General features: G+C 41.4%; 1 protein-coding gene across 1 annotated transcript in view; it reads left to right on the top strand.

The window, feature by feature from the left end:
* Positions 1-18,543, top strand: part of LOC116319827 (SH3 and multiple ankyrin repeat domains protein 1-like) — a 47,269-nt gene that overhangs the window by 3,023 nt on the left and 25,703 nt on the right. Inside the window, exons 5-6 of the mRNA XM_039616448.1 lie at positions 11,825-12,383; positions 16,473-16,676. Coding sequence (XP_039472382.1) covers positions 11,928-12,383; positions 16,473-16,676 — 660 coding nt within the window. The 5' untranslated portion in view covers positions 11,825-11,927. The remainder of the gene's footprint in view (positions 1-11,824; positions 12,384-16,472; positions 16,677-18,543) is intronic.

The raw sequence follows: 18,543 nt of genomic DNA, 5'->3' as shown, positions 1-18,543 counted from the left end.
GGTGAGCAGAATCAAACGGGAGCTCATCAACACCCACATTTCACACACTCGTTTAGCTGCGACTTGTCAAAATCGTTGCCTGCTCGCAGTATTTATGGTGTCAGCTGGTGGAAAGGTGGAAACCCTCTAAGGACCCTAGAGAACCGATTGCCATGCGCGTGCAGCCACACACACATACACCTAAACGCCTCATTTGGTTCAGGCTTGGGTGAAAAAAGTGCACCAGAGTATTAGCTAGAGCTGTGCACCAGTGATGCTTTCCAACTCTGTGCCCTTTCATCCTTTAGATACCACTTAATTGACTTCGTACAACCTCCTAAGACTGGCCTGACTGTTTAATGCACAACAAGCAACGCTGGCTTTAAAAGCATACTTTTCTTCTATGGCAGAATTGCACTGAGGGGAATTCATTTGGGAGAGGGAGAAAATAAACAAAGAGGGCAATTTGGAGCAGAGTGGGCAAAGGAAGATTAATGGCCTCCTCAAAACACAGAACAATTGATCATAATGGAACAAAAGGAAGCTGGGCGACAATATCAATGCCAGTAAGGGACTGAGCGATTATACATAATATGTGGGTAATGCCAAAAGAGAATGTGATTATGAAGCAATTGAGTGGAAGATGAAATACGCTGGACCAGCCAAACGGCTCGATGTGTCAGCGGAGATGAGAGTCTCAGAAATCAAGTTTTCCGATTCATCCTGTCCCGTCTCGGTGTTCTTTCCTGCCTCCTGCCCTGTCCTCCTCAATCGGGAAGAGCGGGAGTCCATTAGCAGCCTGGTCAGTGTAGCAGATGTGACAATGCTATACAGCCCTGCAATACCCCAGGGTTTGGTATGGAGCAAGTGTAGGACAAAAAAACAGACGTTCTGAGCGACTATTTCCAGTGACAGCTTACTGCTGTGGAAGAATACAGCTAGGCTCCATTAGCGACAAGCTTCTACTGTATATATGAGGCAGAAATGCAAACCTTGAAACAAAATACCCTGTAAATCAGCCCCACAGGAGTATGGAGCTATGAAAAACCAATACATAAGCAAAATAAACTTGCGCATATTTTACCCTTACACACAAATATTAAGTGCCGTGTATATCAGAGGAAACTTTGCAAAATCTGGTTGGAAAAAAAAAAAAACTGGCGTGGCTCACTCTCTGCTTAACATTTAGTTGTCATCAAATAACCTTGAAAAGTAATTTTTTAATGCACTTCTAATTGTTATTTGTGGAGTCGATAGAGTCTCATTGTTGTGCTCATTAAGAAGAAACAGGAGAGACGAGTTGTTTCCCCTGACTCTGCAGGCTTTTCATTATTACATACAGGGAGATTTCCCCAAGGGGAAAGATCTGGAGAGTTGCCGTAAGCCATGAAAATAGATGCCAGCAAACTGCAACATATCCGCCATAATGAAAAACTCAAACACCTTGAGCTTTACCGTTTCTGAACGCAACTTCAAATTAATGATTGAACCATTAAGTCGCAGTTGTTTAACGAAGACGTCTCAGAGAGAAGCAGCTGCATTTCAGATGCCCTGATTACAAGCATCTTTAAAAAAAGAGGAACACACTTCTGTGTTCTTGGCAGCTGTTGCTGCAGAAACCAAGCGAGAGTTCAATCTTCTTTATTACATAAAAACAGAAGTAATGCATCATAAGGTGACAGAGCTCCAGCGCAAGTGGGTGATCGCACACCTTTAGGTCTTAGTATAATTGTTTCAGCTCATTAACCTCACTGTTTCCTTCAGTTGCTTTTTTTCCAGGCCCTTCTGGCTCACTTCAGAGCTGTAATGAGGTGGTGCAGATCTTGTCACACTGAAGAACAGGTGCAAAAAGAAAAAAAAAAAACATGTCTTTTCTGTCCAACATCTAACCTTAGTTTGGAAAAGAAAATAAGAAGTGACGTTCCCATTTGCTACCAAGCAGGGATAAATGTTAGAGATCATCTTTCTCCTTTAGCTTAACTGTTCCTGGTTTCAGATTAAGATTTATTACAAAGTTCTTGACTCGGAGAGCACAGCGGTATAAAGTGAAATTGCAAAGTTAATAATGAAGGCTTCTCCAGACTGTAGCATGAATTACGCTCCGTTACATGGAAGGTGGATAAACTTTAATGGGTCCTGACAGCCACTGACATGGTTCTCACTTTGTCAGCCATGTCTAACAGCATTTATTAGTACCTTGTTGATTTTTGTCTCTCAGAGTTATCTTTAAGTCACTGGATGTGCAAGGTAAGTGAAACTGTCACTAGCGGACACTTAATTTGTGGCCATAAAATCCACCCCAAAGCCGCAAAACCTGCGCTCATATCCGTATGTCTGACTAGTTTGCTTGTGCCATGCTTTTCATTGCATTTGACGCTCTGCCATTAGTATAGAAAGAAAAGGGTTTCCTTGAAAAGTTTGCTGAATGCAAGGACGCCTATCCTGGTTGGAAATGTTTTGACTTCTTCGCTGTTGCTCTTCCTGCTGCTTCTTTTGTTGTTGAGAAACAGAAGGAAACCTGCTGTACAGTCGCCTCTGAAGTCTCTGCTTTCTTGACATTTTAATGAGCTTTTTGTAACTCCGTTTGCAGCGAGTGAAAGGGAAGCTCGTGTTTTAACAGACAACAGGGGGTACTGTTGAAAAAACATGACTGCTGAATGTTGTTTGTATTGTACGTGTCAGCACTGCACCACAGTTTAATGCAGTTAGGCGAAGCAGTCAAGCTGGTGAAGATACTGGGTTCAATCCACTAGCACACACCAGTTGCACAAAACAAGCTTGGACTCAGCGTTGCTGCAAGACACACGCACATGGACCTGGATTAGGGTGTTTAATAGCAAAACTGCATGCAGAATATGCTTGTGTAATGTTGCATGAAGCGTGAAAGTGCAGATTTTAATTTAGGGAGGGTCCTCTGTCTTCAAATGGAGGAGCATTTTAATATTATATTCAGAGTCAAAAGATCTTAAAATATACAAAAACTCTGCTGTTATCACACAAACTTAACCATAACTTATGAAAACAAGGTCATGGGCCAAAAAAAGGAGAAGCTGAGGAACCCTGATTTAGATTTCCTTTTTTCTTGTCACTTTGTTGTGTGGGCAACAAAACAACTAAGCCGTGCTATCAGATGAATGTTTATAGTTAGAGCGAAGTCTCAAAAATAGCACGGGGGATGTTCACTCCTAAATCGGTGCTGCATTGAGGTCTCCCGGCCCAACCAACCAAGTTTAGCCCGAGCGAGGCCATCAGTGCACGCTCCACCTGACCCAATTATATCCAGTCTGAGGGGAAAGATAGCCCACTTTGATCTACACAAGACCGCCAGCCAGGCTCGGGCTGACTGGTCTGGCGCTTAACGCTGCTTTCCTCAGGACATTTTTCCAGCACAGATGTGTTTGACTGCTCCTTAAAAAACTGTCGACTGTGCTCGAAACATCAGGTTAGCGGCAAGTAACTTATGGGGGGCACAACTGTGGCCCCTTTCTACAAAGAAAAACAAGAAGGGCAGTCCTTGGTGAGGTTTTTGGCCTGCAGATGAAAGAAGAAGGATGTTGTATGTGAAATGGAGAGCTGGGGGTAATTATTTTAATCATCCATTTAATCACCCGATAGCAGTGTTAGCGTTTTTTTTGTTTGATCAGCATGAGATAAGCAGCTGATTTAAACGCATCTGTTTGTGTTTGATAGGATCACCCCCCCCACCCCACCATCCCCCACCTCCATCCTCGCTGCGGGAATTGCCGGTGTCTGGGTGCACAGAGGATGTATCTACTGCTGGCATTGTTATCCGTCTTTAAAATGAATCCAGTATGCTAGGATTGTCAATTAAACACTCGCATTTCGCCGGATTTTATGAGCCACGGATTTAATTACAGCCTGAAAATGCCAAGCCTCGTCACTGCAAGGGTAAATGAAGTGAATAAATTCCTCTGTGGATCTCTTTAAACTTTTGTTTTGGAGAATGTAAACACTAAAACTCACAGGATCTTTTAATTATGCTGTCCAACCTTAATGAGTGCTGATGATGATGCAGGGTAGATCTCAGCTTAGCCCTTCCCCCGTAAACTCCTACGTCAGACCATTCATATAAACCTAACTGCCCTCTCCTCTCCATGTTAGTGGCTCATTCTGTCCATTTTGCACTGGAGGAGGCCCGGCGTGTTCTTGACGGTTCTTCGTCATTGGTCGTATGAAAAAGGCTGTAGGGTGGGGACCCAGTCAAAGAGAGGGATATAGAGGACAGAACTTGGCCGCTCCACTTTTTCAGGACGTAAAAGTGGGACAATCTGTTCCTTGGATGATCTCCAATTCTACTTTCCGGGGACCGATACACTGAAAATATATCTATACACATGCACTGTCCTACATAGGGAAAGACTGAGAGAAAAAGAGAGAGAGAGAGAGAGAGAGAGAGAGATTGACAAAAAGAAATATGAATATGAGCTGAACTGACTGGCAATAAGGTCTTTCCAGTGTAGTATGCTGGGGATGTACTTTCTGCGGCCAAAACAAGAGAAAAACAGCAACATGCAAGGATAAGACATTTACAGGAAGATCTTCTAAAAGGTGATGTAGTATAATCTAATAAACTACAGTGGGGATGACAAATTTTGAGCACAACAAACACGATTCCTGCAGCCTTTATAACTGGTGTTGCCAAAAACGTGGCTCTGACTTATTCACCCAAACATGCATGGTGTTTTGGTATTAATAGGTTATTACTACAACTTTGCCAAACAGCAAAATGTACAAGAATATCATAGAAGAGACAGATATAAATAGGGACGACTGTTAGCCATTAACTTTCTCTGTAAACCTCTCCATCCATCCATTTTTGTCCTCTAGGGGGCTAAGGAGGACATCCATCTCTGTCATCATTATCATGATTAATCAGTTCCTGATTCTTCATTACTACCTTTCATTACTGTCTTTGGACCCACATCCGACCAGAATTATGGAAATACTCTTCTCATAGGGTCTAATCATCAAGCTGCAGTACTGATGTCCCAAGGGCAGAGAGACTCACCAACTTCTGAAATCTTAAGCTGTGTTTCGTTTCTGCTCTTACCTTGCATGCATGTTAAAAGTCTGGAGATCATGATTTAGAGCAATTGTAGGATTGCATGACACTGATAAAATATTTCTAGGAAGAGCTAGCTTAGCATTACATAGTATACAGTATGTTTAGATGCTAATGGATAGGTTCACAGTTTTCACGCAGCTGTTTGCTCATCATAAGCATGTCTCAGCACAGTTTACTCTCACTGTCAGACTGAGACAACAGTTCTGGGCTGTTTAATGTGACTCTCTTTGGATCATGCTAACTTAGCACTGCAGCAGGGCAACTAGCACTCTCCCTTTAGCTTCCTGAAGGAGTAATCATTTAAAATGTTGTTTTCAAATGAGATCGACGGTAAATACACCATGTAGGTGGGAATACTTACTGCCTAATTTGCCATACATGTTCATCTTTGCAGTTAGATCCAGACTTTGCCCCTTTAAAGTGGTCTCGAGCAATAGCTCTTCAGGTCATTCAAAGTTTGTCTTTGGGCATTGGCTGCTTTTTCACTCACTTTCTGTCCTCTCCTTGTACCTAAACCATTTTCCAAGTAATGTTTCTTTGTTTCTTAACACGTTCTCAAAACTGACTTGTGAATCATTCAAGCATAAAAAAGGCACCTTACTCAAGGCAATAACCAGTGTTGTATCCACACATAACCGAGAACTTACCAAGGAAACTATTTTAAATTGTATCTTTAGACGCTTTGTTACCAGCAGCTTGTTGCAAAACACATCATTTGTTCCCATTTCTTTTGCTGAATCTAAGAAAAATGCCAAAGATAATACAGTTTGGCAGGAATAAAATAGTATTTTTGTACCAGCAAGGTGATTTCCAGAGAGCTATTAGTTGAAAATGTGGCATATCCAGGCACTTAAAATAAGAGGAAACATGACAAGAGGAGGACAAAAGAAGAAGTGACAGGCCTAAAATAAAAAAGTGTAAAAAATAAACTATCGTTAGCTGATAAACAACATATGAAAGTCATGTCCTTAAGAAAGAGGAAAAATCCAGCAAAGCAGCAGGGCAGAGGACACAGGACCTGAGAGATGCATCTGACGCTTCACTTGTTCCATCTACTGTTCACTGAAGCCTCATCAGAAATGGTCTCAGTGGAAGGATGGCTGTCAAGAAGCCGCTGTTAAGGAAGAGAAACGGGAGAAGAGACGGAGGTGTGCCAAATTACACAAGAAGTGACCAGTGGAAACAGGTCTGATGGAGTGATGAATCCAAATTGGAAATTTATAGTTCAAATTATTGTCAGGATGTAGACAGGGCATCAGGAAAAGCTACAACAGTGAGTGCTTACAGTCATCTGTAAAACACAGTGGAGGCTCTGTCATGGTTTGGGACTGTATTTCAGCCAGTGGTGTTGGATCTTCTCTAAATTGATGAGATTATGAACATCTGGAACAAGTTTGATTGACCACAGCTTCATTTTTTAACTTGACAATAATCCCAAACTTACTGCCAAAGCAGTAAAAGCATATATGAGTCATGGATTGGCCTCCCCAGAGATCAGATCTCAACATTATTGAAGCAGTGTGGGAACAGAACAAAAGGCAGCCAACCTCCAAAAAAGTGCTTTGAATGTCTTCCCGGAGCTATTCCTGAAGACTACTTTAAGAAATTTTAAGGAAACTGCCTAAGAGAGTTCAGGCTATGTTGAAGAATAAAGATGATCATACCAAATATTGACTTTCATGCTCATTAGAATTGTAGATACCTTTTTTTTTGCTCTATGTCAATAAATCATTGCACCTATTTTCCATTTTCATGGCAAAATGATGAGGAGTGGCTCAAAGGCATTTGCACAGTTTTGTGGCTGTAATGCCAAGAAAAGCTTTGAGAAGTTTCCTATAAAAAATGACTTCTGTCTAGTTCATTGTTAAGGTTTCTCCTTTTATGAAAATGCATCAAGATGAAAAAGAAAAATCTCAACTAAATTAAGTGTCAAATGGAGAAAGAAAGTACATATGGCTGCTCGGATACGGATGATGGATCGGCCTCCTCACTGGCTCATCTTACTCCACAGTCCCCTCAAATTAAATCTAAATTCCTTCCTGAAATTAGAAGCAAAATAGGTAACAGTACAAATTATGGACAAAGAGGAAAAAAAGTCATATTGAAGAACAATTCAAGTAAGTGGCTGAAATGAGAACTGTGAGTTTTGCACAAAAAGACTGTTCTGTCAGAGGGGTGAAATTCATTTCCTTATTACTCCACTTTTCTCCCAAGAGGAAGAAAAGTCAAGACGAGATGTGAGATGATGGCCAGCAACATAGACAGGAGAGTGAAACAGCCGGCAGAAGGAGACTGACTGAGCTATTGTTGTTGCAGGAGTGTAGGAGTTGAGTGACACGATGGAGAAGGCAAAGACGCAAAGATGAGACAAGTTTGACATCCGTGACGGCTAAGAGGAGAGTTTTCGGACTTGTGATTAGACTTTTCACAGTTATATTATTAATCCATTTTACATAATGCTCATCGTTTCCTGTTTTTAGCCTGTCGGTACTGTGTGTGTGTTTGGCTTTCGCACTCACGCCTCTTCCAGCCTCTTTTATTCCCTCCCTCCCCATCCCGCCTCCCTGTTCTCTCCCAATCTGATTACTCTGCTTTATGCAAACTGCAGCTCTCTCCGTCTCTCCCCCTTGTGTATTCCCCTTTCGCTTTTACATCCCAATTACAAACATGTAGTTGACTCCTGCCTACTCTCAGCCTGTCCTCCTTCTTCCTTTATCTTGCATTGTGTTGTTCAATATTTGATGAGACTTTGTTCATAAATCAGCCTCCTCTATTCCCTCACGGTGTATTTGAATGATAGTGTTAATCTTTAAAACCTTGCAAGTGTTAACACGCTGTTCTTTGTCAGCTTTTGATCAGAGACGCTTTCAGCCTAAAATGTGATGCCACATGTAAATCACACATATGACAATGACCAGAGGTGGTTAAATATGCCCTGAATGATTCAGGTAACTGATAATTCAGTAGCAGAGCTCTTTTGGTTCTTGATAGGCACCGAGCCACTTTCTCCAGAGCCCTTGTTGTTATTGCTTTTGGTGCTTATTTGTTTTCCCAGATTCATCAAAGTTGTTACATCTTTTTTTCTAAACCCATCCTTCGGTTTTGTCCTCCGATCTTCCTTCGTTTACTTGCTTTGACAGACATTGGATTTGCACTGAAAGGACCCACCCTGTCACTCTCTGAGAGTCTGTGGGAATTGACCACGGTCACTCCGCTTCCCTCTGCGCTATGCTTTCGCTCAGAAATGCTCAACCAGCAGACTTTCCTTTGGCCAGTGAGATGATCATTTCTCATATATCCACTCAGTCTTTCAAACACTATAGACACATAAAAACTGATTGTTTGGAAGCATCCATCAAATAATATCTGGATTGTTCCACAGAATAAAACAATCATACACACATAGTGCAGCGGTGTAAAGTGTGGTCACTTTTCATTGTTATATGGAAAGAAACTATTTGTGAAAATCATATTTCTGAGCCAATCTCTCTCTATAACTCTCACTTTTATAAGAATTAGACAGCGATTTCTCTAATCCCAAACCAAACTTAATCTGTATTCAGTCATCACCAACCCGGGGATTAGGACCCTCATAGGGAGGTGCTTCAAATAAAGGAGGTATAAAAATGTATTTTTATGACTTCTTTTTTTCTGAACTCTTAAACGCCAATGTGTAAAGATAAACATATCAAAATTGGGAATTTTTTTTCTTCAAGACAAAACGGTTGTCTCAAACTTATAGACTGTATATAAGAGATGGCCATGCATTCCAGTATATATATTGAACAGTCAAACCATTTACCATAAGGCTATTTTAGAAGCCTGAATAAGACACAAAACTCTTTGCTGTATGTTTTACTCTCAGCTTTTCTATCTACTCTCCGCCGTCCTGTGTAAATGAAGGCTAAAAAGCCCAAAAATTATATTAAAAATTGAAACTAGCAACCCAGTAGTCTGCATGCCTCTCACTGACCTTTAGCTTTGACACCACCTCAGTTTTTTTTTAAAACTAGACTTCATGATGTGCCAAACTGCAACACAGAGAGACGCTGCATGCTCATTTGCAATTTGTCAGTCAAAAATATACTTTGTTTTTCTGAACACTAATAGGAGCAAACATTTACGGAATTAGCTTTACGTACTTTAACAAGAGACTGAGAACATAAATTTATCAGGGAAGTGATTACTGTGGTCATAGTGAAGGAAGCTCAGGGTCATCTTCTCTATTGAATTCCAACCAGGAGTCATTCCCTGCCAACTGTTAGAAAGAAAGCAGACATCCCCACTGACTTTACTTTTTAAATTTGAAAGCTACATCTACCTTTTATATATATATATTTTGCCTTTTCTTAAACAGAGAATAAAACCCGAATTCTTATCCAAAATGGTACATAACACCTGACTCTAACCTTGACCAGCCATCAACATGTAACTTCTGTCACCTGCCTGTTACTGGAGACATATGTGGTTTTTCCAAAAATGTTCAAAACAATGCAAAAACATAAACACTTCAAACTGTGTTACAATCAGGAATTACAAAAGCAGCATCCATGTTAGAGTGTTTTAAAAGTGAGTATGCTCTTCATCAATATTCCTGTTGGGTGTCCGGCTCTTGGCTGGCTTCTTCATCTCTGCATTATTGTTTATGTCCATTGCAGGCTACTGTAAGCTGTGCCAGACACCTGTCGATGTCCTTGGTCCCCAATAGAGGTTGATAAGTCAAAAGTCCTAGATCACTTAATGCCCCGTTAACCCTCATCAGCACGTTTTCTACATAATCTAATAATAACCGACTGACTTATCTGCATGTTGGTAATCTGTGATTGATTGATGTTAGATCTGTGTCCTGATTCGAGTTGTGCTCCATCTGTCCATCTGTGCATTCTGATTCCCATCCATGTCAGACTCAGCTCATAAGATATTCAGAGCACCACTCTGCAAATGAAACAGTGGGAGATTCCCCGCATCACTCCCCATCATTAAGGCGGCTGTTGGCAGTGGTCCAGATCTGCATGATGGCAAAGCCCTGTAGCCAGACTTCACCACAGAAAAACCAGGACAAAACATACGGAGGCACCAGTATGCCAAATCTGAAGCATGAAGATGCAATGGAACAAGCTTAAAGCAAAAATCCACCCTAAGACACTTTTTTTAAAACAGCTGTTAGTGATCAGAGAGAAAGGTACTCTTCATTGACTTTACGTCTGCACTCATGAAGGAAGAAGGTGGGTTCTCCCTCCTTTGTTCCTGTTGAAATTCTGCTTCTCCTCCCAAGTGCCAAGAAGTGCTTTCTTAAGAAAGAATACAATTCTCCAAGTATTCTTTACCATGCTATGTAAAGTTGTGAGGTGCAATGCCATATTGCAGTTTTTCCTTCCCACTGTCGCCAAAGTGCTTGCTCATAGGGGGGCATATGATTGTTGGGTTTTTCTCTGTATGTATTATTGTAGGGTCTACCTTACAATATAAAGTGCCTTGAGGTGACTGTGGTTGTAATTTGGCGCTGTATAAATAAAATTGAATTGAATATGTACAGTACACAAATAACTAAACTGAAAGTTCACTAGACCAGAAAACCCTTCCTCCACAATGCTTCCTTTATTTTAATGAAGGAGCATGACTATTTCTTTCAGCTGGAAAAGTAAATATAATTTGGGCATTTTCTTAAAACTATGTCAACAACTGCAAATCCAGTCAGTACACTCAGATGTGGCTTTCCACAAGCTGCTGATTCACTGAGTTATTTACAAACCTTTGCTGTGTAAAAACCGAAGCCCCCTTCAATCTGGCGTAGACAGCTATTAAGAGAAAACAACCCAATTCCTGTAACAAGCCCTCACGGTCTGATAATGGTCTGATGTGCAAAGCTTAAAAGCTGTCCAATGAGAATATGTTGGATGTTGTGCAGATTCATGCTTATTAAAAAACACCATTTTTAATCTTTAGTATACTGCCAGCCATCCTATCCTTCATATCCTGTTGGTGAACCATGCAGACATGCTGGAGGTCAACACGTTTGCATCCAAGGGTGTCAAATCCTGCACTAAGGGTTACGATTAGGTAAAGTTTAGAAAATGATGTTTACCCTGTGATTTCAAACAGACACCAAGGGGCTCTTTATAAGCATCCAGATAAGACACCTGCCACCCTGTTGCCTAAACCTGTTACTTCGTGGCACAGGAGACCTTGTGTGAAATTTGGAAATGCCACCAGCTTTGTCAAAACAGCTCCATTTGACACCTTGGGAATGAAAACAGGCTGTCAAGGATGAGAGAGAGCGCAAGGTCAACAAGTTAAATTGTATTTAACAGTAACAGAGTGCAAGGGTGGAATTTTCCTTTAAGAAGCGCACATTTAGCTGTTAGCCCTGGGCTGCGCCTCAAACATAGGTCTCCTCCTTTGTCACAAAATACCAATGATCTTGACCTCGTGTGATGCTAGATCGCATCTCCAACTCACTCCCTCCTGTAGAAAACCTGTGATGCAAATTCACAGAGTTTATATTTAGCCTGTCTTTCATAAGTCTGCTATTCCCAGATGCATTCCCAGTGGCTAAATGGAAAATGTGGACCAGCTCTGTGCTATTTCACACATGTGGACTTATTAGCATTGCCAGTGGCTAGATTTTCTATTACTGCACGTGTCTTTTATGTACTTGAATTACTCATATTCCAGCATTACTAAGTTCACTCTCTCAATCAAAGCAAAAAGAGTCAAATGACCGACATTTACTCCCTTTTCTGCCTTTTTTTCCTACAGCATGTTTCTAAGGATGAAGCCAGTCTCATGGGATAGCCATGTTTTGTCTCCATGACAGCTAGATCACTCAGCCCTCTCTGCAGTGACCTCTGCACAGCAAAGGATGCTGGGAAATAATGAGCACTTTTATCCCAGTCAGGATGACAAAGATGGGGAGGATGAGGAGGAGGAAGAGGAGCAGGGAAGAGAAAACAGAAAAGAAGAAGGTGAACGTGACATGGAGAATGGACGACTAGAGTATCTGGAGGAAAAGGAGATGACAGGAGGACGACAATCCTGGGAAGGGAAAGGCGGTGAGGTGGTGAAACCAGCAGCCATTGTGGTCGGACGACAGAGAGTAGATCGGCCGCTGAGGCCGAGCAATCAGGGCAACCGGGGGGTCCCTTACATGCCCAATATAGCCCCGATACATCATCAAGCTGCCAATAAGCAGCAGTATTTCATGGCAGCAAAGAAACGAGCCCTCATGGAGCGCAGCATGACCACAGTGGCTCCACTGGAGGACACTTACTTGACCATGATGGTGTTCCGCATTGGAATCCCCGACATCAAACAAACAGTAGGTGCATCTGCTCATAACGTGTGTGTGAAATTCATGAAAGGCGGAGGCCCGCACAGCCGTCCCTGGAGCTTCTTGACTGATCATTTAAAAGTGAATAAAGTAGCTGAAGCAGAATTTTTTGAAGAAAAAAACTTGTCAAACCCAGTCCAAATCAAACAGTTTAAAAGTTTAGTTCTCCCTGTCAAAAAAAAAAAGAAAAAGAAAGAAGTCTCCCTCACACTGCACTGGAGGTCTTTCCAAATGAGGAAGTAGTTCAAGCCAAGTCTCCCTGGTATTACTGCCTCAGAGACAGAGAGCTTTAATGTGACAAACAGAAATTCCAAAATAATATCTCAGGCTATTTAAACCATTAAGGCAGGTACACATTTAGTTAATGTTGCTGTTTCTGATTCTGATGCTATGATCAACTGCAGACAAAAAGCTCCAAAAAAGTCTTTTTTATATTTGTGACTATTTAAAAAAAAAAGAAAAGGACAACAGCCATTTAATGAGAGCTGAACACTGGGCTTTGGTCACCACCTTCCCTATTACCTCCCCTAAAACTCAGAAGCTTTTCAGTTTTCTCCCTGTCTTTTGATTTGCTTACCTCCCTTCCCGCTTCTCTTCTATAACCCAGCCATTTTCCATCCTTTGAGTTAAAACACGTCAAATAATACTGGTGCGTCGCTGACTCTGTCTGTTTCAAATTATTCACAGAAAACACCACATGGGTGACTTGATGCATACATTTTTTTTATATAAGTCAAACAGTGTGCTCAACTGTACAAGCACATCTCTAATTTCAAGGCTTTTCCATTCCAGTTATCCCAGGGGCTCGGAGATGAGTCCCAAAGGGAAATAGGAACTCACACAGAGCTCAGCTTGTGCTGAGCACCCTGCAAGGGAAAACATATTCAGTCAACAACACCATGCAAGCATCTGCCTTGGGTCAGGTGGTCATAATTAGTTTCCAAAACTGAAGTTAGTCTCATTTCACACTTTGAAGCAGCTCTCAGCCTTACGGTGGCAGCAGGCGAGAATTGGCCGGCCCACACGCACCATATCCAGGTGAGAATGGGTGCCCCACTGTAACCCCTCCCCCATCCTCCTTTCTCCATTTTCAACTCCCTGAACATGCCGACTGTTCTACATGTCAGCTAATCTGCCCTCAATACAACAGTAATTGCTAATTATTTAATAGGTTTTTAATGAGTTTTGGGAGAGCTGAGGAAGTGAGTGACTGTGGAAGGGAAGAAATATGTGGAAGGCGTCTCTGTTCTCAGGTTTCCATCAGCCACAGGCAGCGTACCGAGATCCACACATCACTGACAAACACTCAGCACTGCAAACCTGGAAGCTGAAGTATTATTGAACAGAATTAAAAAGGGATAAAGAGAGGGGCTGAATATTAGGAGCTACTTAGACAGACTGAAGGAAGGGGGAAAAATGATGAAAAGAGAGGAAAATATGTGCTGTAATAGCGCACACTGAAGATCTAAATAATAAAAACTGCCAGAAACATCTCAGGAAAACTGCATTAAAGAAGAAACGATGAGGAGAGAAGCAGCACGGTTATATACAGTATACATTACATTAGACCTCACTCAGAGGGATTAGCCACTCTATCTCTGTTTTACACACACACACACACACACACACACACACACACACACACACAAAAAAGAAAAACCACTACACTGCACAAGTGCACTCCCATAAGAAGGCACACACACACACACACACACACACACACAGTTTATAGCTCACTTATATGCATGCACATACACACAGTCATGCTCATCCCTATCATGTGGTTAACCTCCCAGGGACCACCAAGACATTGCTACGGCAACGGGTGCCTGCCTCCACTAATGAACTGGTTGCCATGCCAATAGAGTTTGCTACACTATCAAATAGTGCAACCGAGTGCGGGCTCGAGGGGGGCAGAAGGGACATGGAAGTGTGCTGAGCTGTGCAGTTTTACTCACAGCCCTCTGAAATGGAACAATAGTATGGATACATACATCTCTCGCACCTCTCAGCTCTCCTGCTGTTCAAGCTTCCAATCAGCTCTAGCTCCGGGTCCAGAAAGATGTCTTTCCTGTGGAACTGCACAGAAATGGAAGAATATGAGGAAATGGACAGTGCAACAATCACAGTGAAATCTTGTTAGGACATCCACACACACACATAATACATCCGAGGTGTTTTATAATTGTAGCCTTTGGGTGTATCCACAAAGTTTGCTCCTCCTCTCCTGGATAACGGAGTAAACTGGACAAGGAGGGAATAGCAAAATATTTATCTATGCATGTGAGTTTTACTTCTTTATTAGCAGAGAAAATCAAAAAATATGGTGTAAAAATGAAAGTGAAATAGATCCAAATAACCTGATACCACAGACTAAAAGGACAGAATGAGTCATCTTATAATTCATGAATGTGGCAGGTGATTCATTAAAAGTAATGCCTTCATATTTTGCACGTGTCACACGCTCATACATTCATCTTGCACAAACTCCTTTTAGCCTTCAGAACTGCCTTAATTCTTCCTGGCTCAGATTCAACAAAGTGGTTAAAACCTTCATCAGAGATCTAGGTCTCCATATTGACATGATAGCACCACACAGCTGCTGCAGATTTGTCAGCTTCACACCCCTGACTTTGGAGGCAATTTGAATACAGTGAGTGAACTCAGGGTCATGTTGAAGAAAGTAGCTTGAGATACGTGTTATCCTGCTGGAAACAGCCATCGGAGAATAGGTACCTGTGGTCATAAAAGGACCTCAGACAGGCTGCGGTGTTTAAATAATGCTCGGTTGTTACTAAGGGGCCCAAAGTGCTCTGAGAAAATATTCTCCACACAATTACCTTAACAGCTAATACAAGACAGGACTGATTGGGACTCGTTAAACAAGGGAATGCTTTTACAATCTTCTGTTGGAAAGTTTGATGTGGTGTGCATTCAGAGATGCTCTTCTGCATATGTCGGCTGTAACCAGTGCTGACTGGAGATAAAACGTATGTGTAAGTTCAATAAGGAAGATCAGCTTCTAGTCTGTTCCATACATCATCACTTTCCCACGCTCTCAGTGCTTACATCATTACACTAGTCCAGTCATCTTTTTATTTACCTTCTTTGAGTCAATCAGCCACCACTCTGCGTGGTTTAAATCTCAGTGCTCCGTCATTCTTCCTTTCAGACTCTCATTCATGCAACCCACCTCGTTTCCATCTCCACCTCACTCTCAGTCTTCATCTTCATCACCACCAACATCTAGACTACGGGGGTCCTGTCCTAAATCCTATCACCACTGGGATTCTGTTCTGCCATGATGGGTCATCTGAGTCTAATCGCCAGATTAATTTCTCCATCTCAAGAAATCATGTTCAGTTCTTCCAAATGATCTCTCCTCATTGAATTACTGTTGCTTTCCTATCAGCTCGAGGAAGTCTTACCATGACCTCTGGTGTCAACAAGGCATTTTCAAGTAGAGAACTGGCCAGCTCACTCACAGGATATTTTCTCTTGCTAACATCAGTCTCTGTAAACCCCAGAGATGGTTGTGTGGGAAATCCCCACATTAAATGAGTTGTTTAAAAAATACTCAGACCAGCACGTCTCACACGAACAACATTATAACGTTCAAAGTCCCATAAATCACCTTTCTTCTCCATTCTGATGTTTGGCCTTCAGCATGTCGTCTTAGCCATGTCTACACGCATAATACATTGAGTTAAATACGTTTGGGTCATGTATCTAAATTTCTTAAATAAAAAAGGACCTTACGACTCTGACTTTATTTAGTAAATTACAGAAAACACTGCAGCACTATAGTGCAGTTAGCGATCCACAACTGAAAATATGTCCTTATTTAGCTGTAAAGCTATCTAAGGTACAGACAGCTAACTGGGCTCATCAACATCTGATTTGAAACACTAGGTTGTTCTTGGTGCTCAAAGCTCGGAAAATATCCATAAAAAATGTTTTGATAGAGGTACACTACAAAAGCTGTAAAACCTGTATATTTTTAACCACTGTTTCAACCTCAGTACAGGTGTACTATCGCCCTCTAACCCCGCCCCTGCCCTGTCCATTGTTCGACAGAGATGTCTCCAGTTTGATCAGGACTGCACAGTGTGGAACGCTAAGCAGCAGATCATCTGCTCCCTCAGTGAGTCCCTATGGGACGTCTACAACTACGGCCTCTTCCAGCCAGCTGGAGAGGGACGGGACGCCAAGTTCCTGGAGGAGGAGAGACCCCTGAGAGACTACTCACAGTCCTTTGAGAAAGGGGTGCCATACCTGGAGGTAAGAAAGGCAGCTGTGACCCAGTGCAAGGCTCCCTTAGAGCAGCACTTGTTTCTCTTTTTCTTAAAATGATGTAAAATCTAATATTTATTTATTGAGTTTTGCATATATATTGTTGTACTGCAAACCATTTCATTTCTCAGAACAGTGATGATGTATTTGTATTTCTTCCGCTGGAAGTAATCAAATATCAGATTCCCCTAATTCCTGCTAAAGTTACAGAAGTTGTGACCTAACTGCACTTGTTATTACTCTATAGTGGTGTTGTATAGATTCTTTTATGGGGTTTGAATAATCTTGCTAAAAACTAGCAATCAAAAAAGCAGTCGTAAATACAGATATGTTTTTAATGTTTTGTACTTTCTGTAGAGAAATGAAGTATCCTGTATGATACTTTGAAACTTTTTTTTCTCATAACTGAGTAAAGAAAGTCTCTAATTGCAGACAACTCCAAATTGCATTGTGTTTATTAGAATCCCCCTGCTCCCCACAGTAAGTGGACTGCGTAAATGAAATCCTTACAAAACTGGATGGATTTAAATGCATTACGTACATTATGTAACCTGCTAATTACATTGTATTGCCTGGCTTTTTGGTAAGTGGGTTCTGAGATAGCATGAATCTGAGGTTTCCTGCTGTAATACAATTATCTCACAGTGCCCTCTGGTGGCTCAGCTCCTGTATGTGCTACTGAGTTGGGCGGGGCTGGAAAGAGTATCCTCTTTAGCTCAAAAGTTAAAAATGTTTACATTTCTCAAAAAGTTTGAGATGGGGTCATGTCTGCATACTGATGAGGCCTTGTAACTCCACTTTCCACACACCCCACAGCAGACTGCATAGAGCTTAGGAGTTTTTGACACTAAAGTAAAGACAGAGTGAGTTAGAGTCATGGTAAGGGAAGTCATATTAAAGGAAGTAGAAACAAACAGAATGTATTAAAAGCATCAGTTAAAAAAGGATTTGTTCCTCTATGTACATCTACATTTATCTGATCTGTTATCTTCTTTTTGGTGGTGGTGGTGGTGGTGGGGGGGGGGTACTTGCAGCTACACTCACTGAATCTGAATCACATCTGTGCTTCTGTAAATTTGACTAGTATTCAACAATCTGCAGCAGCTTCAGGACCCTGTTAGGTCCTGTTGTATTTCCTCACTGCTGCAGTTGTTTTACTGTGACTTTTAGGGCTGATTGCTTTTGTATTGTGGCTGCTAAACCCATCTTTGTTTGGTTTTCTGGGGTATATTGCGAGGTGCAGCTCAGCTCTCAGCTGCTAGACAGAAATTTCTTACCTCAAAGCTCCTCAGCTGTTAATTGATTTGGTGTCATATTATCGCACTGATGTGAGGACTACACACCCAGTCAGGTGGTTTCCAAGTAAAAAAAGCAAAACCAGCCAAACACAGTGTGCTCATTAGTCTCATCTGTTCAAGAACAAATTTTAGGCTGATGTTTTTTCTCCTTCTGATCTTTATTCCTGCCAAAATAGAGACATTAAGAATACAACACATTAACACTCTGCCTCAACACAAGAACATCAGTGGAAAACAATAGAAAAAATATTAAAAAATGAGCAGTTTGCAGTGCGTTCAGACCCTTTTACTCTGTGATAAACCAGTCTTAGAATAATGCAGTGGGGCATATAATCAGTGTAATGAGGGGCTAATGTGCAGTCTGTCAGTTCCTGAGATGTAAATCACCTTATATGATAAATTAATCTTGTCAGTGTGATTTAAAGAAAACTGCATTAATATTATTATTATTTTAAATGTCATTAATCAAACCTTAACCAACGCATTGTGAAAAAAAGCCCCCATTAATCATTAATCTAACTTAATTGAGCCCTTCCCTAGATCCTTTCTAAAGCTGT

Source organism: Oreochromis aureus, linkage group 8 (genome assembly GCF_013358895.1).
Source record: "Oreochromis aureus strain Israel breed Guangdong linkage group 8, ZZ_aureus, whole genome shotgun sequence".
Taxonomy (NCBI): Eukaryota; Metazoa; Chordata; class Actinopteri; order Cichliformes; family Cichlidae; genus Oreochromis; species Oreochromis aureus.
The sequence above is the reverse complement of the archived record's forward strand: the minus strand, read 5'-3'. Positions and strand labels throughout refer to the sequence as shown.